We start from the raw sequence: 23,209 nt of genomic DNA on the forward strand, positions 1-23,209 counted from the left end.
TTAACTTAAAGGATGTAATTTACATGTTAGCTTCAACCTTTCAAGAAATTCCTGCTTCTACTTTCTTTAAGTCTTGGCGAAAACTTTGGACCAACATTGAGGAACTTATTGAGTTTCAACAATCACACGAAGAAGATAATTCTACAACCATTCTTCAAGATCTCCAAACGTTATCCGAAAAGGTTCAATTGCAGGCCGAAGATATTGAAAAATGGATGAACTGTGATGAGGAACTTGAAAACGAATTTTTGACAGACGACGAAATAATTACACTAGCAACACATGAAGAGCCCTATGAAAATGTGGAGACTGATTATGATGATGTTGACGGAGAGGAAAAGGTCGGCCACACCGAAGCGAGGGCTGCAATGGAGGTGGCATCGAAGTATATTGAAAAACAAGCTGGGTCATCTTCAATAGACGTCTTCGTTTCTAAAAAATGGAGAGATATAGCTTTTAAAATTTACTTAATGTCAAGAAACAGAAGAAAGTTGCCGATTTTTTTAAACAAGTTTGTAAAATATTTAAATATGTATACATATATGTACATAGAAATAAATAGTATTTTTCAACTGTATATTCCGTGATCTTTATTATTATATACCTTTCTGTACATGTGTTTGATATATGTATGTATGTACTTAATTTTTCTGATGAAAATGCCTCCACATCGGATTAATCGGCCATTTGCTCAACCGGCCGGGCTCTAGTCCGGAGGTGGTCGGTTAAGAGGGAGTCTACTGTACGCTACGGCGTACTTTTAATAAGCAAAATGGGGTACCAATAAAAAAACTTTTTAAACCGTTTTGGAGCAATATTAAAAAAATCGGTTTTATTTTGTAACCTTAATACCCCATAACTTTTCATATAAGTAAATTAGGGCCAAATAGACTTATTTTCATCGCTAAAAATCGTAGGATAATGTATGACCAAACTTTTTATGACACCCTAACATGTATTTTATAACCAAATGATCCTAATGGCCAATAAATCTGTTTCTAGTATACCAGCGACGAAGTGTTTGGACGTTCGATAGCACGTCAAGCTGAAACTGCATCTCGATATGTTCCTGTATATATGTATGAATTATCATGGTATAATAAAAGCAACACCTTTCCAGGTACTTTAGTTTACACTGTAACTACTTTTATTTTTTTATTCATAAAAATAGCCGTAGCCACAAAAAAATTATTTTAAATTACAATTACAAGTAGGTAAACAAATTTCAGGTGTTGAACATTCAGCCGATTTATATTACATGTGGGGTGTAAATTTCAATGGTAATACACACAACGAATCCCTTCGCAAACCTATACTTAAATGGTGGACCAACTTCATAAAATATCAGTAAGTTTTATCTTCAAATATCTTAGGCTTTTCTTTAGGTTTTCGCGTATCAAAATCACCAATAGTAATCAATCACAAGTTAGTCCATTAATTTGTAATCTCATATTAGTCTTAATTTCCTGAATTTGTATAGTTTCATCGTATATAATTGTGAAACATATCGATTAGTAGCTTAATTACAGTTTTTTCAACTTCCTGCAAACTATAGATCGCCTAATAGGTATTTAGGAAATGCCTGCAATCATTTCCTTGATTCAAATTATATTTGCCAGCTTTCAAAAGTCAAAGGTTTTTTGTTCTATGCAGAGGGCAATACACTTATTTGATGAATCGTAGCATTTTAGTGAGATTATAAATATAGCTTCGAGACTAGTTTGGGAGGCAGTATATTCGGGAAATTATAATTAAATTCGAATTTGTCCATTGGTCAGTTTGTAAAAGATAAAAATGTTCCAAGAACAGTATTGTAAAAAAATTTGATGTAATCAACAGAACAAAAACTATCCAAAATGGAAGAGAAATAAAGGTCCAAATTACCACTGATATTATTAAATAAAAGACAAAACTATGGTTTATATTTAACTTAGGGTAACAATATTTATTTGGCTTGTTAAAAGCAGTAAATGATAAAGTAATATTACCAGTCCGGCATCATGCGAACACTATAAAGGTTATAAAGAAAGAGATCCTAAGTTATAAGGGGCGATTGTGTAAGAACATTTAAAGCCAACAGAGCTCCTCTAGTTCTTTTTTAAATTCCAACTCTCATTTCGTTAATAAAAAGTTACTACTTTCTTTAATACGGTTACGAATGATTTTTAGAACCACCTTAAGCAAATGACTCATTAACGAGATTGATCAATGATCGGGACGTTCTTTTGCATTAGCTCTTTTTAGTATAAGAATGAATGCGAAAAACAGCTATTCTTGAGGAGTAATACTAATGTTGTATATGGAATTCAAGAGATGTTATATTCTTGTAATAGAGTTGTCATTCAATAAGTTTTAATAGTTCTGTAGCGTCCCGACTTCTTTGGCACGGATAAGGCTTAATAAAATTTTCTCAGTGTATTTGAACCATTTATTTATGTTTTTCTTTGCTTAATACTTTATTTATGTTGCTTATGTTTACAGAAACCCCACTCCTGTGGAAGATGAAGATCTGCAAAAAATCATTTGGCAAGAAGTTAAACCTGGATCTGTGAAGTATTTGAATATTGATTCGACATTTGAAGTCCAAGAAAACCCTCGACAATATAATGAAATTAAATCAATTTTAGATCCTTTTATAAGGGAGCCCCTCATCTCATATTAAGGTGAATGATATGTAATTAAAAAGTTAAAACAAATAATAAATGAATAAAAATATTTTTCTTTAATTGATTTATCATTGTAAAAATAGAAAAATAGGAAACAAATTCCCTCTACCACTGTAATAGTCCAGTTTTTTAGAATTTCATCGCCTTAGAGTAGTTGTTCTGAAGCTATTTTCGTGTGGCATTTTAAATTAATTTTAAATTAATAATTGTGGCTTATTCCCACTTAGAGTAGTTGCATGAAAATATTGAATTCCGAAAAATTTAAAAGAAAAAACAGGAGGAGTACTGACACCAGAAACTACTGACACCAGAAAGATTATATATCTTCCTCCTCAGTCCTAATTCCTTTTGGGATGCGTGACACCATCAGACCTTTACAGTTTTTTCACGTCTTCTTTTTATGTCTTCCATTTCTTCACGATTTCCTTCCATCCTTCTCTGTCCTGGGCTAGTTGTTCGGCTTCATGTAACCCTTGGTTAATCAATATTTTTGTTTAATCTACCCAACGGCTTGGAGATCTTCCCCTAGGTCTATTTCCTTCAACTCTACCCTCGACTATCAGTTTTTTCATTGTACCTGTTCTTCTAGCAATGTGTCCAAAATACTACAAATATCTCTGTTGTATTTGTTTAAGCAATCTATCTTTTACTTTAAGTCGTTCTAATATCGATACGTTAGTGCGATGATCAATCCAGGATATTCTTAACATGCGGCCGTATACCCACATTTCAAAAGCGTCTAGTTTATTTTTATCCGCTTTCTTTAAAGTCCACGTTTCGGATGCATATGTGGCTATGGGAAAAATGAGTACCCTTACCAGCCTTAGTTTTGTGTGTATTGTTATGCTAGAATGTTTCCAAATTGTTACTAGTTTCATCATAGCTGTTCTAGCAATAGTCAACCTTCTACGTATCTCTCTGTCACACCCTCCGTCATTTGTTATTAGGGACCCCAGGTATATGAAACTATTTACGGGCTTGGAGGCTTTAAAGCCCCCAATTTCTTTAATGAGTTAAAGATTATTCCGAGCTCTGTCTACTATCATGATCTTTGTCTTACTTTTATTTAGCTTTAGTCCATATGTTTTGCTTTTCTCATCCAGACATCTCATTATGTCTTCCATTTCTTCTTGATTTGCCGCGATTATTAAAGTGTCATCAGCATATCTCAAGTTACTGACTTTTTGACCTCCTACTGATATTCCACCCTTGCATCCGTCTAGTACCTTTCGCATAATGTGTTCGCTGTAGATATTAAACAGAGTTGGCGAGATTATGCATCCCTGCCTCTATTCTGAAATGATCGGAATGGGTGTTGCTTATTTTTACTGTGCACTTATTATTTTCATATAGACTTCTAATTAAATAAATTAAGTGGTAGGGTGTTCCCATTTCCGCTAGTATGGACCATATCTGCTGCCATTTGACTTTATCGAAGGACTCCACAAAGCACATAAGCAAAGGAGTATTGAATTCACGAGTTTTTTCGATTAGCTGTCTGATATTAAGGATGTGTTCTCTTGTGCCTTTTCCTGGGACAAATCCCGCTTATTCTTCTGATATCTGAGGCAATAGAAAAGCTTTTAGTGTTTCATGTATTACATAAAGTAGAACCTTGCTTGCATGGGATATTAGGCTTACCGTTCTGTAGTTGCTGCAATCTAGCATAGTTCTTTTTTTGAATAAAGGGATGAAAGTGGATGTTGTCCAAACATTGAGCCACTCTCCGGTTTCCCAAATGTTTTTGCAGATCATATACATAACATATACTCCACCATCTCCAGTCTCTTTTAAAACTTCTGCGGTGATCTGGTCTGCGCCAGGAGATTTTCTATTTTTTGAACTTTTTGATTGCTTTTTCTACCTCTGACTTTAGAATATTTGGTTCTCTCTCTGCAGTGAACTCGTGATTTGCATTCTGGGGATCATCTGCATATAGACTTTGACAATATTTTCTCCATACCTCCGCAATCCCACTCTCGTCATATATAAAACGTTGATTTTGATCCATTATTATTTGTGTGATTGGTTTATAGATTATAAGATTATATTTAAGTACATAATATTTCTAATAAATTTTTGTCAATTTTCTCCTTATAACTAACTTTAAAAATTTTAATATTTTCAATCGTTTGTTGTATTTATTTATTTTTATGCATTTGGTTGTCCATCTTTTAGATGGACATAGATTTTTGTATTCTTTTACTTATCTCTCTTCAAATTCGTAATGTTCTTTGCTTCTATTACTTTGTAGTCTTTTTGTATTCTTCTTCTCTCTTTAATCAATGGTAATGTTTTTACTCATTTCTTCGTTATATGATTTCTTTTGGCAGTGTATCTTCTTGCTTTTCTCTATAGCTTCTATTATAATGTTATTCAAGGTGTTGACATTTGGATCTGTATCCTTATTGCTTTCGAGAATGCTATTAATGTGTTCTTCAAATGCATTTATGTTGTAACGAAATAGCATACCTCCGACGCATGGTACGTGTCATAATACTCAGAATGATGAATCTAGAACATACAATCGATAGCGTTCTCAATTGCGCCTGTCTTCGAAAAGCTACCGATGAGGCGAATACTTTTGATATAATATATATATATATATATATATATATATATATATATATATATATATATATATATATATATATATATATATATTATCGTACTCTAAGCTTATAAATAAAGATATTTACATAAATTAGAACCACTTGTTTTATTACACACGCTACAGTGGTGTTACCATGTGAGGTAATTTATTTGTTTAACAATAAAATCAGCAGTAGCTTTTGAAAAGTATTGTTCGTCGAAAACATCCACGTAGTTCGGTAGAGATCTTTGTAAGAAAGACCATTTAAAAAGTACATTGTGTAAAAATGCCAAGATGCGGTTTGCAGAAAAACCAAAGATTCGGTTTGCAGAACTATCAGTGAAACAGTTACGTAAACAACTTGAAGAACGAGATGAAAACTGCAGTGGGCCCAAAAAGATTCTTTAAGAACGACTCAAGGATGTTCTTAACAAAAATAAAGATGTTCCAGAGACATTGCAGTTTTAGTGAGCAGAAGAAGCAGTTTTAACGTAAAGAATTGATGAATAATTTGTGAAAAAAGTATGTAAACAGAACAATGAGAAATTTGAAAAAGTTTCTAGACAATTCGATAAGATACAGAAAAATGTAAACAACGTAGAAGAGAAGATAAAACAATTAGACACCATGATAACCAATATAAAAGTGCTACCACCAGTTAATTCGGTAGTTTTAGATACTGTAGTGAAAGAAGAATCACCTAGAGACGAAACGACACATAGACATAAGATTCAAATTGTCACCAGTTGATGGAAAGTCTTCTTGGTCCATATACCTTAGACAATTTAAAGATATTGCGACAGCCAATCATTGGACAGAACAAGAGAAGGTTGCTTCATTGACTGCTGCTTTACGAGGCGATGGTACGGATATTCTAAGATCGATTCCTAAGGGTCAAGAAAAATGTTACCAGACCTTGTTCACTCGACTAGACAAACATTACGGAGATGCCCATTTACAACAAGTCTACAAAGCACAAATAAGAAGTAGAATTCAACGAGCAAGTGAAAATTTGCAAGAGCTTGAAGCAAATGTTACTCGTACAGTGCGGTTAGCTTATCCAGAGCCATCGAGTAAGAACCATTAAAGAAGGCGACGAACAAACGATAAACGTCTGGAAGAAATGGTACCAAAAACAGTTCGTAACACGCCGAAAGAACGCGAATCCAGATGTTGGAATTGTGGTGACGTAGGGCGCATTCGCCGTAATTGCAAGAAAATGATACAACATAACAGTCGGAAAACTAGAATGGGTTGACACCAAGGGGCAACTGCCAACCTCAAGAAACAAAGCCCCTATAGTGATTGTTAACATTATGTCCTCCGGTGGAATTCATAGCTTCTACATTGAGAGTCGTATCAATAATAAACTGTATATCGTTTTCGGTAGATACAGGTGCAACAAGAATAGGTGCACGTCCAGAAGTATCACGAGGACATTTTAAATTATTGCCTGCAACAGTAAGGCTTAAAACAGTAACTGTTAAGCAAATTAATACATATGCGAGGCTAATATGTCAGTATCCATTGGCCCGATCACAGTGAAATACTGAGTATTAATTGCAGAGAACTAAGACGAGTTCATATTGGAGATGGATTTAATAAGAAAAGTTGGAACCGTATTGAATGTCAAAAATGGAGTTCTTGAGATCAATAGTGAACAGTAGCCGTTTCATAAAGAAAAAGAAGATGTTATCGGCTTACTAACTACTTGTGACGTAACAATACTTGGTATAAGTGAGAAAATTCTGATGACCAGAGTTGATGGTCACTGCCGAGAGGAAAGTTTAGAGATGGTCAAAGATGTGGACAATGCCGAGTTCCTAACGGCAAAAACTTTGGTGAGAGTTCGACATATTGTTCCTGTAAAAGTTATGAATTTAAAGGGAATTGCTATTATGTTAAGTAGAAGAAGTTTGATCGAACAGTGTGTTCCCGTGGCTTCGATTTGTTTTATGAACACTAATAAGAAATCATCGAAATCTAAGCACTCAAAGGAGCTTGTTGAGATGGTCATTAAAACGTGCCAAGATACTGATGATTAGACTTCGGCAAATATGCAAATAAAAATGTAGAAAATATGCGCATAAATATGCACGTGTTTACCCGAAAATATGCAAATATTTTACAAAATATGCATACAAATAAATAAAAAAATCTTAAAATAGTAACAATTTTATTTAAAAAAAAAAGTGTACATAACTAAATATTTCCTACTATTCATTAAGATTTACATTTATTTTAAGTAACTACATCATTTTTAAGTATGAATAAACTTATTTAGAATTATGGTAACAATAAATGAGCAAGTGGTGTTCAAAATTTTCTAACAAAAACTTGTGGCTTCTGTCTGAGTACATATATTTATATATGGAAAAACTTTGTTCAACATCAACTGATGTAACGGGAGCATTTTTCAAACTAACCAAAACATTTGGTTCTAAATTAATTGTTTCCGAAATATTTCCAGCTAGAACACTGACTACTTCAGAAAGAATATGGCAACCTTTATTTTTTTCCATAGTAGCTTCAAATTTTTTTAAAATATCTTTTCCAATATTACCTCTAACGTTCCGACGACATGACGCAAATTCTTTTATTAATGCTGTACTTTCGAACAATGACAGTTTTGGTGATTCTAACTGAGTAATTGTTTTTTGAACAAAACTAAAATTTGATTTTATAAATGAAAGTTCTTGTTGAAGCAAGTTACTCTGAAAAGTTTGTTTAGAATCGAAAAGAGATTGGGAACTTTCATCTGTTAACGTATCAATTATGTTCTTTATTTTAACAAAATGATCTGCATAAAAATTAGCTGCTTCTAACCATGTTCCCCATCGCGTTAAAATAGGTTGTGGTGGAAGAGGAATGTTAGGTAGCATTTCTTTATAAAGTTGAATTCTTATAGGAGATTTAAGAAATACTTTTTTGACACTAGATATCATGGTATTTACAAGAGGAAACTTTTTTCGTATTTCCTCTGCAACTCTGTTTAATCCATGCGCTACACAAGTAACATGTATTAAATCTGGGAAAAATATTTTTTAATTTTGTCCTGCTTTCACCATATAAGGAGCAGCATCCGATAAAATAAGCAGTAATTTATTAGAAGGAATAGTTGTCGGAAGAAAAAAAGTTGCTAATGTTTCTTGTATAAAACGCGAAATTGTTAAAGCATTTGTTTTCTCAAGTTGCTGGCATGAAATAAGATGAGATTTTGGTAAGGTATCTTCTTTAAGAACACCAATCAATAAATGAGCAATATACTTTCCTGAGAAATCAGTGGTTTCGTCTACAGATATGTAAAAATAATTATCTGCAATTCCTTCCTTAATATTAATTAACACCGACGAGTATAGCCCGTTCACATTATTTCTTCTTAGAGACCGATCACTTGGAACATTAAGTTTGCAATATTTTTTTAGAAACGAACTAAAATTTACATTTGCTAATTTTGAAAGCGGTATGTTTGCAGACACTAATGCGCGACACAAGTCTTCATTAAAAGTTTCTTGCTCATCTAATTTTTTTGAAGTAGATTGGAAACATTTAGCCATTGAAGTTTGATGTTTTTCTCCTATTTTTCCTTTTTTTGCAATGTGTGAAGCAGTTCTCACATGTTGGTCTATCTGAAATTTCTTCTCACATGCTATCTATAAATAAAAATAAAAACCTTTATTTTAACCCAACCTTTAAAATATAAAAATATACAAGGTGTTTTTGGTTAATCAAATAACTGGTTTGGAAAAAAAAACACTCGCTAAGTGTTTTAAATGCAGTATTAATCCACAAATTAGTTTTTGTTACTAACCATTAGTACATCATATAACTTATTTTAAAATTCAACAAAAGTTTTTTTTTTTGTTAATTCAATTACAATAAAAATAATTGTGTTTTAGAATAGCTGACTTCATAAAAAAAAGTAAAGGTGAAACATTTTTCTAAATACACACCATTGTATTGTACCATGGACAATTTTTTCTCACTAAAGGAAGCTATTTTTCATTTAAAAACAACCTACGAGTACTAAATTTCAAGTAAATACTTTTATTGGTTTTAAAGTTATTGTTGTTATTAACTAAAAGAATTTAATTTTTTTTAATTTTAACACCCTTTATCTCGAAAAGTAAATAAGTTTGACCCCTCATTAACTATATCGTTTTGTTCAATTTTTCGAGAAGTATCTACAGTCAAACGTTGTAAGTGTCATTTGGAAACACCCTGTATGTATGAAATATTAGATATTTAATAGAAAATATTAGATACTTACAATTTTGCCACAGACTGAACAGTAGATTTTTCCCATATCCATAGACAGCTCTTTATAAGGTTTAATCCAAGTTGAAGCACTGGTTGTTTTAGGCATTATAAAATCACAATCTTCCTTTTTGCTACGCACAACGAGTGTTTACGCTTTGAATATCAAAACAAAAATGATTTACAAATCTGAGCATCAAATTAGAAATGTTTAGGTACCTAATTCAATAAACTGGGAGATTTTGGAAAATCCCTAAATTAGGAACAAAACTATTAGCCGTTTACCTGCTGTTAAGATACAATAAATTGTAGATAGATTTGGGGATTAGATCATAAAATGCAAATGAGCGAACCCTTAGCGATTATCCAATAACTGAATGCCTCAGTGACCGAGACTTTCTAAGAATGTTGAGGGCTACTTAAATTGATCTTCTTTGAAATTGTAAATGTTTTGTACCTGTAGAGATTACGTGCTTAGATCATTTCTTGATTAAAATGACTACAAAATTTTATACAAGAATTGAAATAAATTGGTATGTTTAAAAATTTTCAAATACAGTATAAAAATCTGAACTTTTATGCACTTTATGCAAACTTTTATACAAATATGCCAAAATATGAAATATTTGCATAAAATATGCACAATATGCAAAATATGCAATATGCATATTTGCCGAAGTCTACTGATGATGAACGAACGAAAAAAATTCTATGTTGATAGAATTTCAAGATGTTTTTGACATTGATAAGAAGGATAAGAGCAAAACAAGCATAGTAACGCATAAAATTAATACCGAAAACGTTCAGCCAATCAGACAATAACCTGGACGACTTCCATATGCTAAAAAAAAAGAGATAAAGCCGAAGACATCATCAAAGATATGAACAAACAAGGAGTAATTGTACCAACAAACAGTTCATGGACATCATTAGTAGTTCTAGTAAAGAAAAAAAGATGGTTTAACGAGTTTTTGTATTGACTACCGCCAGCTCAATGCGGTAACTAGGACAGATAGTTATACTTTGCCCAGAATAGACGATACTTTAAATACTCTCACCGGTTCTCGTGGGTTCTCATCACTCGATAGAGAAAACCGCATTCTCGATAGGATCAGTGCTTTCGTAGTTCACGGTTATGCCCTTTGGTTTATGTGATAGTTTAGGTAAGCTTATAAATAAATATATTTACATAAATTATATCCACTCGTTTATTATATACGCTACAATATTATTAGGCTCTGTAAGGTAAGTGTAGACTTCTTTTTTATAATGTGGTATCTCTCTTTTTCAAGGTCTATTGCTATCGACGTTTTTACCATTCTATGGTCACTACCTGTTTTTCTATTTGGGCCCTACCACGTCCATCTCCGATATTATTTTTTGTAGAAGAAGCTGTTCATTTGGAATAGATTTTTTTCCAGCAGGAAACTAAGTTAGGTTTTACCGCGCTTGTTTCTGTTTCCCAAACCAAATTTTCCCAGTGATGTTTCTGTCTCATCCGTCTTTCTCCACGATTTAGCGTTTGTAGCATTTTTAAATTCTTTGGTTTATATTGAAATCCCCTCGTATATGTTAAAACACCGAAAAATATTTTCAATGTATTTCTGTTTCCTAAAGTACGTATTAAAACACCGAAATATTCTTTCAATCCTTTTTACGTCGACGAGTTGATTATAAACGCATTTTTAAAGTTTGTTTATATATCACAGATGCATATTTCTTCGGTATTCTTTGATCGAAAGCCGCTCAATACTGGGCCTGAAATACACATCCACTTAGATCGCTGAGAAGATTTTGCGAGGAAGAAAATTACATCACTCTCGCTGAGGCCGCTACCAGGGTCAGTTGGTTTCAGTGTTAGTCCAAATTTTTCTTTAAATTTGTAATGTTTTTTCGTTTTTTCCCTTTATTATGCGAAAATGTGTATTATAGTAGCAGTGGTAAAGTTTTCTGTGCAGTTATTGAGGTTTGGGAGAATCTTTAAAAAAAACACGCTGTGGGTGTCGGCGTCAAGAAGCCGGTAAATTTGTTGAAAATAGTGAATTATACTCGATGTAATGTGTCAGTGTTGAAATAATAATCACTGTTTCTATGTTTCTAAGTATCTAAGAGATTTGTGTCGTCTACAACGACTTTGATGGATAACCACATGTAGCCATTGTGTCCAGTTCTACCTATTCCAGTTTTTAAAAAAGCCGAGTTTCAAAGTTTGTGTCCAGTGAACAACTTTCCCAACAGCCCAACAGCCCCAATTTGTTTGTCCTAAGAAGCCGTTTCAGAATATTTCCGCAGTTTGGAGATAAATTTGTTCGTGTGGCAGAGAGTGTAAGTACAGTTCCAAACCCCAGAAATTTTAAATAAATTTTAGTGAAATGCAGGTAACACTTTTGTGTTGATTTTTAAAGGAAAAATAAACATTTTCTAATACTAATTGCTTTCATAGTAGTTACCCCAATCCAACCCCCTTGCCATTCACTTATCCACGACCCAGCTCTCAAATAAACCCTGAGTAGCCGTTCGCTAAAGTTTCGGTTTATTTTGCTTGCCTTATCTCTGGCCCTGTAATTTCTGTCCCCAATTTTCAACCCCCATAGTAATACCCTATGTGGTAGGCAAATAAACGTTACACGTTTGTCACCACAAGATTAAAGAGGCTACTCTGGTAAAAAAACTTCTAACTGATATAATACTGCTTTCATGTTTTCAGTGTAACGCCTTCCGTTGTTTCAGTTTTCGTACTGACCTGATAAAATAAGTGACCCGACTTCAATTTTTTCAGGCTCTTCCCTCGTTGTTTTACCTTGCGGAAGCCTATTACATCCCATTTAATTTTCGACATTTCAATATCAATATAAGTATTTTTAATTCTACAAAATATTTTGCTTGTCATCACAACAAATCTTTAATTGATTCTTTTTACAGTTATTCACATTTTATTTAAAAAATTACTTTGATATTGATAATCATTTTAGTATCACTAATAAGAGGCTTATATAATTTGTATATTTGATTCATTGGAAAACCCAGTGAGTTGACATTATGAGATAAGTACTATCCACTTATAGTGAATTATCTTGACAATTTATATAATGATACAACTCGAAAAATAGCTATAAAATGAAATTTAGTTTATAAATTTTGTGTCTGTCTTTTTTATAACGGAGCAATGGTGCACCTTAATCTGTTTGTTTTTTGTACACTTGCATATTTTGCCAATAATGGGGTAGGTATAAAGTTTATCTTTTTATATCTTTATATTTATGTATTTTAGTTAAATCTTATAACAATATTTACATGGAATTGAACAATTATTCTGCACATTAAAGAAATGTGTATAAAAAAATCAAAAATTAATGAAAAGCATACAGCCACAAAATATGGAGTGACAATCTTCTATAGAGGTATTAATCCACGAATGAACAAGCAGAATTGCTTATAAAGAGGAAGAAGAAGAAGAACTTAACATATAAGAAGTTATTTACAATAACTGACAAAGCATTGGGACATATTTTCGAACATTTTCAACTTGATGTTATGACATTAAAAATGTTGAACTTTCAAATAACAACAACAGCCACAATAATAGAAAAAACCGGTTGTTTAATAGATAAACTCGGCAAATTCGACAATTTAAGTCACTAATTATTGTTTTCAGCTGATTCGGCAAAAACCTTGAGAAGAAAATAGCTTTAGGTCGCTGTCATACCAACAGCCAGGAGTGTATCAAATAAATTTTAATATATTTTTTTAAGGAAAATTATTATGCTACAATCTTATAGTCCTTTTCCATCATATTGATAACACATTATGTATGCAAATCCTCAACAGGTCAAAAACCATAGGCGTCACAATATACTTGTTTTGAAATAAATAAAAAAAATTAATATTTTAAGATGCCGTCAACAATTCATTATCTTTTAAAAAAATTTCTGTAAAATAAGTGTCCACTAATCTCACTATACCTTTTTTGTGAGTAAAAAACGTCGGTATATATGCCACACGATTATTGTTAATTATACACGGGTGATTAACGAGAGAATTCAATGTTTCACGAAATAAATTAATGTAAACAGTAATTTAAAGGTGATTATTGTTTTCTATACAAGTTATCGCCTGACACAAAAAGAATACCTTCTTTGAACGATCACCTGGAATTACTGATAAGGCTTCACTAATGATAGTTTAAGTAGGTTTTATGCCACATTACAGCTTTTGCCAATAATATAAATTAGAAATTGTTTGCATCTTCCATTTAGTTTGTAGATGTACATTGTTCATGTCTTACCTAACTACGTTTTTGGTGTCGATATTTTGTTATTTGCATTTAAAAATGACGTCGACAACAGGTTTTATCCCGGTTGAGTGTAGTTTTAAAGGTGCCTTCAGTCTAAGAGAGAAAAATATAATATTAAATGTACACGATGCACTTGTACATCAACGCCCTTTAAGTAATGTTGGTGAAATCGTTAACATGTGTTCAAATATGATAGGGGTTGGAGAAGCAACAATTTATAGATTCCTAAAAGAAAGAAAAGGAGGAACTGTTTCATCTCCCAAGAAGAGTGGAGGGAGTAAACCCTTGGAAATTGAAGAAATACATAAAAACATGATAAGACGCAGCGTCCACTCATTTTTTTTCAACAAAGAATTTTCAACATTGGACAAAATCCAAACATTAATTAGAGAAAACGAAGAGTTACCAATCATAAGCAACAAGAAATTATGGGGACTATTGAGAGAGATGGGATTTCGTTGGCAAAAGAATAGGAGAAAATCCGTTTTAATTGAAAAAGATTACATTGTATGTTGGAGACGAGGATTATCTAAGAACTATTAAAAAGTACCGAGAAGAAGGGAAAACAATTTTTTATTTGGACGAGACTTGGCTAAATGAAGGTCATACAGTACCATATCTATGGGTTGATACAAATGTGAAAAGTTCCCGTCGGGCATTCATCGTAGGTGTATCTACTGGAATAAACAATATTCCCGTTGGAAAAGGACGCAGACTCATAATAACCCATATTGAAAACGAATACGATTTTGTCAATGGTGGATTATTAAGTTTTGCCTCAAAATCAACCAAAGATTACCACGAGGAAATGACTGCTGACGTTTTTGAAGAATATTTTGAGCAAATGTTGGATTTAATTCCAAAAAATTCTGTCATAGTCATGGATAATGCTAGTTACCATTCAAGACTAGCAGAAAAATTGCCAACAACGGCATGGAAAAAAGGAAAGATAATCGAATGGTTGGATAAACACGCAATTGAGTACAAGGAGAATTCGACAAAAAAGGAATTATTACCTATTGTAAGGCAACATAAAGCAACTTATAAAAAATATATAATTGATGAAATGACATTAAACCCTGATGTAATTATTTTACGTTTACCCCCATACCACTGTGATCTGAATCCGATAGAACATATTTATATGGTCTCAAGTAAAGGCTGAAGTCGGACGCAACAACAAAACTTTTAAATTAGAAGACTTACAACAAATATTAGAACATTCCTTATCAAAAGTAACTCCAGAAAATTGGAAAAATGCTGTTAGTCATGCTCACAAGGAAGAAAATAAAATGTGGAATTTGATGATGATGATGATGATGATGATGATAGTGTGTTTGGCATGGAAACTAGTCCTTTTGCCACAGATTTTTAAATGATTTATGTTATGTTTATCAATTAAAGCTTGATTGTACTAAATTTATATTATATATCCGGATGCATATAAGTGATTACATATGAGTTCGTATATAGATTTCTGATTCAATGACAGTAGGTGGGTTATGTTTACTGGAAGTTGCACATTACTTTTAACTAGGTTTTCATAAAACGTAGATGAGAGTGCTTTATTTTTAATACATCCAAACAGGATGTGATTAACATCACACTGGGAAATATTATCGCATAAACACTTTCCTGATTCATCTGAATTATCCATACAAAATCTAGTAAATGTGGAATTTGGATAATATGACTGATGCAATGCTGGAACCGGTAATAATTAACATTGGAGTTGAAGATTCCTTAGATTCTGAAGAAAGCAGTGAATCTGAAATGGAATTTGATTAAAATAATATTCATTTTTTTACAAATCGGCCCCTGTTACGGCCACAAATTATTTTATATATAACCAATAAAATAAACATCTTACATTTCTTGCAAACTCATTAGTACCTGTTAATCTCCATCACTCCGACACTGGCAACTTTATTTAGGGATTAGTAACCCTCAAAACTATTGTATTCTATTCTGCTTTAACCTTTATACCTGGTGGTCATACTCAATTTAAAATTGTTTTCCTATATACTTCTGTAAACTTGTTGACAAATATCTATTTTTTTTGAGTCACCCGTATCAACAGTTTAGGGATTTGCATACATAATGTGCTATCAATATGATGGAAATGGACTATAACAGTAAGAATTTGTTGAAGATGCTAAATATCAGCGCATGTTCCGCGTTTAGCTATATAATATTATCACAAAACATTATTAGAAGTATAATGCAGTAGTGCAGTAGAAAGTACATTACCGCAGTATCTGTGACGAAGGAATCTCTGAGCTAAATCCTAAACCTAAACCTTCTCTCTGAGAATTGATTGCTAATTTAAAAACTTATTTTCAGAAACAAATTGAAAGATCTATTTTACATTGCGGAATTTGTGCATGACATAAAATCATTTAAACTAATATAATGGGGAATGCGTGTGAACCATGGGTAGATAAACCCCGGTATAAGTGACATTCCAATAAAGGCAAGCTAGATTATTTTGATACCACAGCGTCTAACTATTGATTGACTTTAGGAAAGGTGTTTTCGAAAATCACCCTGTGTTTTATATAATAATAAATACTCTAAAAATATGCTATATAATTCGAAAATCTTAAAAGTTTTCATTTGATTTTTAACAATATTTGTTGGTTTTTAGGTAACTTCAGCTGTTACTGGATCGACTGATGATGATTTAATAATAACCTTATCTACAGGAAGTAAAGTCCGAGGACATGTCCTTCAGAGTTTTGAAGGTAATAATTTCCATGCTTTCGAAAGTATTCCATATGCAGAACCTCCCATTGGAAAGAATAGATTTCAGGTAAAATATAACAGTTCACAAAAATTCTATATAAAAAAGCTGTCAAATGAAATCAATTCTAATAATCCGGGATCCGAGGCCCATTTTCACCATTTATTACTAACAAGCTAATTTTTCGTGAGTAGCTTTAATGTGATGGGACGCCCAACTTTTCTCCTTACAACAATTGGCGTTTGTGGTAGCTAACAGGAATAGCAGGGATGAAATATGTTGATTTGACGATTCTCAAAAATTTATTACTAAGAGGGTTATTTCTTGTTTATTCTCAAGATAATTATCTAAATTAACTGAAAACATAATATGTTAATATAGCATATAACCCAAAAATGTATAACATATGAGCTTAATATATTTTATAGTTTTCTAGTAACAAAAATGTTGGTTTATTTACCTTTTAGCCGCCTGTAATTAAAAAACCATGGGAAGGAGTATTAAATGCAACTGCTAATGATAAAATATGCCCACAGTTGCTTTCCCATAATGATCCTGTCGTAATAGGAGATGAGGATTGTCTTATTCTAAATGTATATAGACCATTGGTAAGTATTTTTTAATGTAATTTGTAACTATTACTAAAAATAATTGAGTATGGATTAAAAATTAATCGCATATTAATATTTGATTAAATTAAATCAAGGACAAATTCCAGAAGAGTGGTTTATTGGAATCGTTTGTCCGCTACACAAAAAGGGCGATGAATTAGAATGTAGAAACTATAGGGGAATAACCCTCCTTAATACAGCATACAAAATATTTTCCAGTATTTAATATGGTCGCCTGAGTGAATATTCAGAGGAGCTTCTTAGCGAATATCAAAGTGGTTTTAGGCCTGGTCGATCAACAACAGACCAGATCTTTGTGCTAAGGCAAATACTGAAAAAAACCAATGAATTTAATATCGACACATACCATCTTTTCGTAGATTTTAAATCGGCCTATGATAGTGACTTAAGAAATAAATTGTATGAAGCCATGGATGAATTCCACATCCCCGATAAACTGATAAGATTGGTTAAGGCTACAATGCGTGAAATTGTTTGCAAAGTCCAAATACAGGGCGAACAATCACAGGCATTTGAAACGCATGTTGGGCTGCGACAGGGAGATGCGCTGGCGTGTCTCCTTTTCAACATAGCTTTGGAAAAGGCAGTCAGGGATGCCCAAATAGACAGCAGAGGAAACATTTTTAATAAATCATCCCAAATTTTGGCATATGCAGATGATGTTGATCTAGTTGCCCGCACAACACGCAAGCTAGAAGAAATGTATACCACCTTGTCACACGCCTCAAAAAATATGGGCCTGCAAGTAAATGAAAATAAAACTAAGTTAATGGCATCAAGATTCAACAATAGAGCCAGAAACATCGGCCACCAATTCACAGTTGATAATTCTACCTTTGAAGTGGTGGACAAATTCACATACTTAGGCTCCCTGATCACCAAGGAGAACGTCATGACGGAATAAATCAAGCGAAGAATAATCCTAGCAAACAAATGCTATTTTGGACTGAGTAGACATATGAGAAGCAGAAACTTAATCCAAAAAACAAAAATAACCATATACAAAACCCTTATACAACCAGTGTTGACATATGGGTCGGAGGCATGGACCATTTCCAAGGCAGATGAAAATCTCCTGCTTATATTTGAACGAAGGATCCTGAGAAGAATATTTGGTGGCATCTGTGAAAATGGTGTTTGGAGAAGGAGGTACAACTACGAGATATATCACAGATATAAACATATATTTGGTGGTAAGGACGTAGTATCCTTTATAAAAATAGGAAGACTAAGATGGGCAGGACATCTGGCAAGATCACAGCAGAACAACCCTCCTAGAAGAATCCTTATGTCACAACCTGTGGGAAATAGAAAAAGCGGTAGACCAAAACTCAGATGGAGGGATGGTGTAGATGAGGATGGTAGACAAATAGGCGCAGCAAACTGGCAACAGTTGGCAATGGATAGAACTGACTGGCTTAATAGACTTAAGAAGGTCGAGGCTCTTTTATGGGGCTATAGCACCAATAATGATGATGAAATCAAGGACACCATTTCAATCTTACTTTAGTTACTCAAAATTAAGAGTTAAAATAACGCACTAATTTTTTTATCCTTGTTTTCTATGTTTCTATCATGCACACACTTAAATAATGAACCCAGAAAACCACATGAACCTTATATAGCTAACGCAACCTCAAATTCTATATAGTCAGCGTAATCAGAAAATGCCTTAAGTCGCAAATACCAAATTGACGTGGAAACCTCAAATCGACGACATTGCAGAGAAAGCCACAAAGAGATGTCGACTGCTCAAACGTCTCACAGCAACAAAGTGGGGCGCGACGCAAGATGTCCTGGTAGCAACATACAAAACCTATGTCCGGCCGATATTAGAATATGGGAGTGAAGCTACAATAACTGCGAGTACAAACACCACCTACAAGCTTGAAGTCGCCCAGAACACTGCCCTTCGCGTCATCACCGGTGCTCCAAAATCAACACCGATTACATCAATGGAAGCCCAGACCGGTATTGAACCAATACAATGCCGCAGAGAGCAACACGCGTTAATCTTCTGGGAAAGGCAAAGACGAATACTTTCACAAAAATGGGACGAATATAGACAAGCAGCCTCACGTCTTAAAACACAAACCACTCCGCTTACAGTAGCAAACCAAATCATGGAAAAATACCACATTGTCCTGTCGGAAGCCGCCCCCTTCCCAGCGCAAACCACACTCCCCCGCTGTCTATCAAATACAGAATTACTGCTTGAAAACCATAACGACCCGCAGCACTTATCGTCAGACATTGCACATATGCACACAGCACATGAGTGGCTCCACATCTACTGCGATGGATCCTCGATGCCGAACTCGGGAAGAACAGGAGCAGGATATGTCTCAACGTTCTTCAAAGGCTCTATAGCTGTGGGTGCCCCTCTCACCAACTACGACGGCGAAGTTGCTGCTATACACGAAGCTGCAAAAAATCTTGAGAATTTCCAACACCCCCAAAAAGTTGTCTTCTTCATCGACTGCCAAGCCGCAATCCTCGTTCTGTCGACAAATCGATACACCGACTGTGCCAAAACAATATCTTTCCGCGTCCAACTATCGAACTTGATGGAAAAAGGGTGGCTGATTACTCTACAATGGATCGCTAGTCATCTCGATGTTGAAGGAAATGAAGCGGCGGATGAACTTGCAAAAGAAGGCACTACTCTTCCACAGCCCCCTAGCTTCCAATCGTACACATCAGCAAAGTCCACCATTAGAAGAGAAATCAAAGCGAAGATAAAACAGCAGCAAATACAAACCGGTGCTGGAAAATCTTGGGCCCACCTAATAGAGTCACCAATCCCTCGCAACTTGCCGAGACCCATTAGTGTAGCCGTGTTCAGAACAACTACGGGACATGACTACCTGGTCCCCCTTTTACATCGCATCGGCGTCCGCGAAAATGACAACTGTCCATTATGTGATCAGCCCCAGATGGATGCTGCTCACCTTCCAGAGTGCCCAGCCCTGAAAACAGACCCACCCGAGGAGGATGAAGATCGCCTACGAGAAACGGCTCGTGTATACTGGTCAGCGCGCCACCAAATGGCTAACATGCCAAGGGTGGGCGTTGGCTAGTAAGTAAGTAAGTAAGTAAGCAAGCAAATACCAAATTTTCAGGAGACATAAAACACGTTTTTAAAATGAACGGAAATAAATTCTAGGGAAACTATTTTATCCATAAGATAAAAAGACATTTAACGTGTTATGTTAATAAATTTAAATAACTAAAAAAGATTACTGGACATATAGAAGATTTGGAGGTAAATGAACAGAAAAACATGTAATTTCTATTAACATGTAATCAAAAAAAAAATGAATAATGTGTTTGCTGAATACAAATTCTATTGAACACACAGGTTCAATCAGGTTCAATAGGATTTAAATTTAGAGAACGAGGTGGCCACGCCAAAACATTAACGCCAGCTTCTTGGAAAAAATTCATAGTTCGACGAGCAAGATGCGGACGCGCGTTGTCTCGATGAAAAAGGACGTGTTGACGGCCGTCTAGATAAGGCAGTAAAGTGATTTGTCATCAACATAAAGCGCAGCTGTCATACTGCCTCGAATAATAAACACAAGTGGTGGTCGGCTGCCCTAGGCCATCCAAACCATTTCTCCAGCTGTCCTGTGTACATGCTTCTCAACAGCAAACCAGATATCTCGTCGGTCTTTACGGCGGCGTCTTAGCATCCTACAACCATTATGCCATCCTAAACAAAATTGCGATTTATCGCTGAATGCTACATTATGAAATTCTGTCACAAAGTGCTGCTGTTCTGTGCACCAATTCAAAGGTTGATGACAGTGGTCCGCAGTTGAACGAAGCACTAGGCGTGATCGGAATAAAACCAGTCTAAAGGCTCGAATATGACAGTATAGTGTATGCATAGTAATAGGTGTACCTTCTACTCCAAACCATTGGTCGGCGATTTGACGCAAAGCCAGTAGTCTAAAGTGCCTTGAGGCGGCTCTGTGGTACGCCTCGGTTGACAAGTTGGTTTTCTTCGTGTTCCTTTACCTTCGTTTGTCAACACACGACACACACGCATAACTGTCATTGCCGTACAATAAACACTATGGCCAATTTAGCGATACGAAAAACCCATATCTTTATAGGCAACAATTCTACCCCTGTCAAAAACGCTAACATGGCGGTAATTTTGGTCTCTTCGAACTCGAGGCATTTTCTCACACTGACTGCAATTAGACAGGAATAATACCTAAAAATTTCTGTACAAGCCGGTCTTTACAAATCGGTCTTTTCATAAAAAAATTTAAAGATAAAACTTTATTTTTAGAGAAAGTATAAAAGATAGAATATGGATATTGTTATTATAGCATGGTTTAAAAATATAGTCTTTCTGTTGCGAAAAAATTAAGTTCTAGAAATTCTTCCTTCTGGGTGTAAACCAAAATAAGACCAACAGTAACATACGAAGGAAAAACTACAAGTGTTATTTATAAAAAGAAAAGAAATATTAATCTTCGAAAGAAAAATTATTAAAATGATTAGGGGATCCAAGACAAATAACAAATATGAAATATAATCACAAATTATTTTTTAATAATAGATAAAATACTAAAGGGTGAAAACATTGTAAGAATAATAAAAGCGGGGGATTAGGTGGTAAGAATGTATATTGCATGAAATGCAGGACCAAAAAGAGATTTAAAAACACTGGAAATAGAGAACTGGACTCAGATACTGCTGGATAGATCAGCTTGGAGGCAAGTGGTTGACAAGGTCAAAAATTGTAAGGACCTGCAAGCAAATGTACCGAATGTAAAAATCAGTGAACTGATCCACCACGGAAAATTTGGCAAAAACCATTTTTTTTTTTTCAATATATAGCTTTTAAATAAAATAAAAATAAAGGTATAACTCTTAAATGCAGTCTCTAAAATACACTCTAAAATTATCAATCGTCGATTAAAAACTATTACGAAAGCCATTATAACTCAGTTAGCCCTAGACTCCAGCACAGATCAGAGGTAATAGTCTAGGCGGGATCTGTTTTGGATTGGACATTTTCCATATGAAGCTATTTTTTTGCTGGAATCCCTTCAGGATGTGCCCAATATCGATAATCACGATATGCGCCAGTCGCAGACCCTGTGCTAAATTTTTTATTTAACAAAATCTGAAAATAATTGAAAATTTCTCATTTTTTTGCTCTTATTTTCGTTTATAATTCGGAAAATATTAATCCTAGAAAAAAAACCTGTCCAACTAATCCAACTATCCTACTCACGGTCCGATTTCAGATCCAACTGCGGAAGTTGGACCACTAGTCGGACTAAAAACGTGAATGGACTGTTTTCGAAAAGTTTAATTTTTTTTAGAAAAGTGATCGTCAGAAGTCGTTACCTGTATTTTTCTGGATTTATGGAGGAGGATTCGATAGCGGATATTCTGCACTGTATGATCCAAGTTTGTTAATTGATTATGATATTGTAATTGTAACAATTAACTACAGGGTGGGATCTTTAGGTAAGCAGGCACCAAAAAATACTAGTTTATTAAGTAAAGTAAAGTAAAGAAAAGTAGTAATTACATGTAAGAGTGCTCATTACTTGGTATAACAATATACACACAAAAAATACAATATACACACAAGTTCAAAATAAAAACACAGAAATTAAACACATTAAAAAAAGACACAAGTTAATAAAATTTTAAAATTGAGTATATTACTTATCTATTCATAACATTTTTTAATATCCCTTACACTACAATTAAAGAGGTCTATATCACAGATCATTATTAACGCAATACACTGATATTGGATATAGTTTATTATTGTACAAGAATTATGTCGTACGGCCGTAGCGTCCTCCTGGTTTTCAGGGGTTCCTGGACGATCTACAACCGCCGCTCTCGAAGAGGATCTCAAGTTTCGAGATTCCATCTTCGTGTTTAAGGAGTTGATTGAGATACCGGCCGCTACGGGCAAGAAGTTCCGCCGAGCCTTTGTGGTAGGTGAGGAGACACCGGCAATCAGAATTCTCTAACAGTTCG

General features: G+C 34.2%; 2 protein-coding genes across 2 annotated transcripts in view; both read left to right on the forward strand.

Moving 5' to 3' along the window:
- Nucleotides 1-2,726, forward strand: part of LOC140447330 (para-nitrobenzyl esterase-like) — a 32,123-nt gene extending 29,397 nt beyond the window's left edge. The window contains exons 9-11 of the mRNA XM_072539930.1: nucleotides 1,003-1,120; nucleotides 1,230-1,347; nucleotides 2,482-2,726. Coding sequence (XP_072396031.1) covers nucleotides 1,003-1,120; nucleotides 1,230-1,347; nucleotides 2,482-2,662 — 417 coding nt within the window. The 3' untranslated portion in view covers nucleotides 2,663-2,726. The remainder of the gene's footprint in view (nucleotides 1-1,002; nucleotides 1,121-1,229; nucleotides 1,348-2,481) is intronic.
- A 9,862-nt stretch (nucleotides 2,727-12,588) lies between these two features.
- The window catches only part of LOC140448337 (para-nitrobenzyl esterase-like), a 30,816-nt gene continuing 20,195 nt past the window's right edge, over nucleotides 12,589-23,209 (forward strand). The window contains exons 1-4 of the mRNA XM_072541421.1: nucleotides 12,589-12,739; nucleotides 16,458-16,622; nucleotides 17,021-17,161; nucleotides 22,534-22,681. Of these exons, the coding sequence (XP_072397522.1) occupies nucleotides 12,683-12,739; nucleotides 16,458-16,622; nucleotides 17,021-17,161; nucleotides 22,534-22,681 (511 nt within the window). The 5' untranslated portion in view covers nucleotides 12,589-12,682. The remainder of the gene's footprint in view (nucleotides 12,740-16,457; nucleotides 16,623-17,020; nucleotides 17,162-22,533; nucleotides 22,682-23,209) is intronic.

The sequence above is a fragment of the Diabrotica undecimpunctata genome, chromosome 8 (genome assembly GCF_040954645.1).
Source record: "Diabrotica undecimpunctata isolate CICGRU chromosome 8, icDiaUnde3, whole genome shotgun sequence".
Lineage (NCBI taxonomy): Eukaryota > Metazoa > Arthropoda > Insecta > Coleoptera > Chrysomelidae > Diabrotica > Diabrotica undecimpunctata.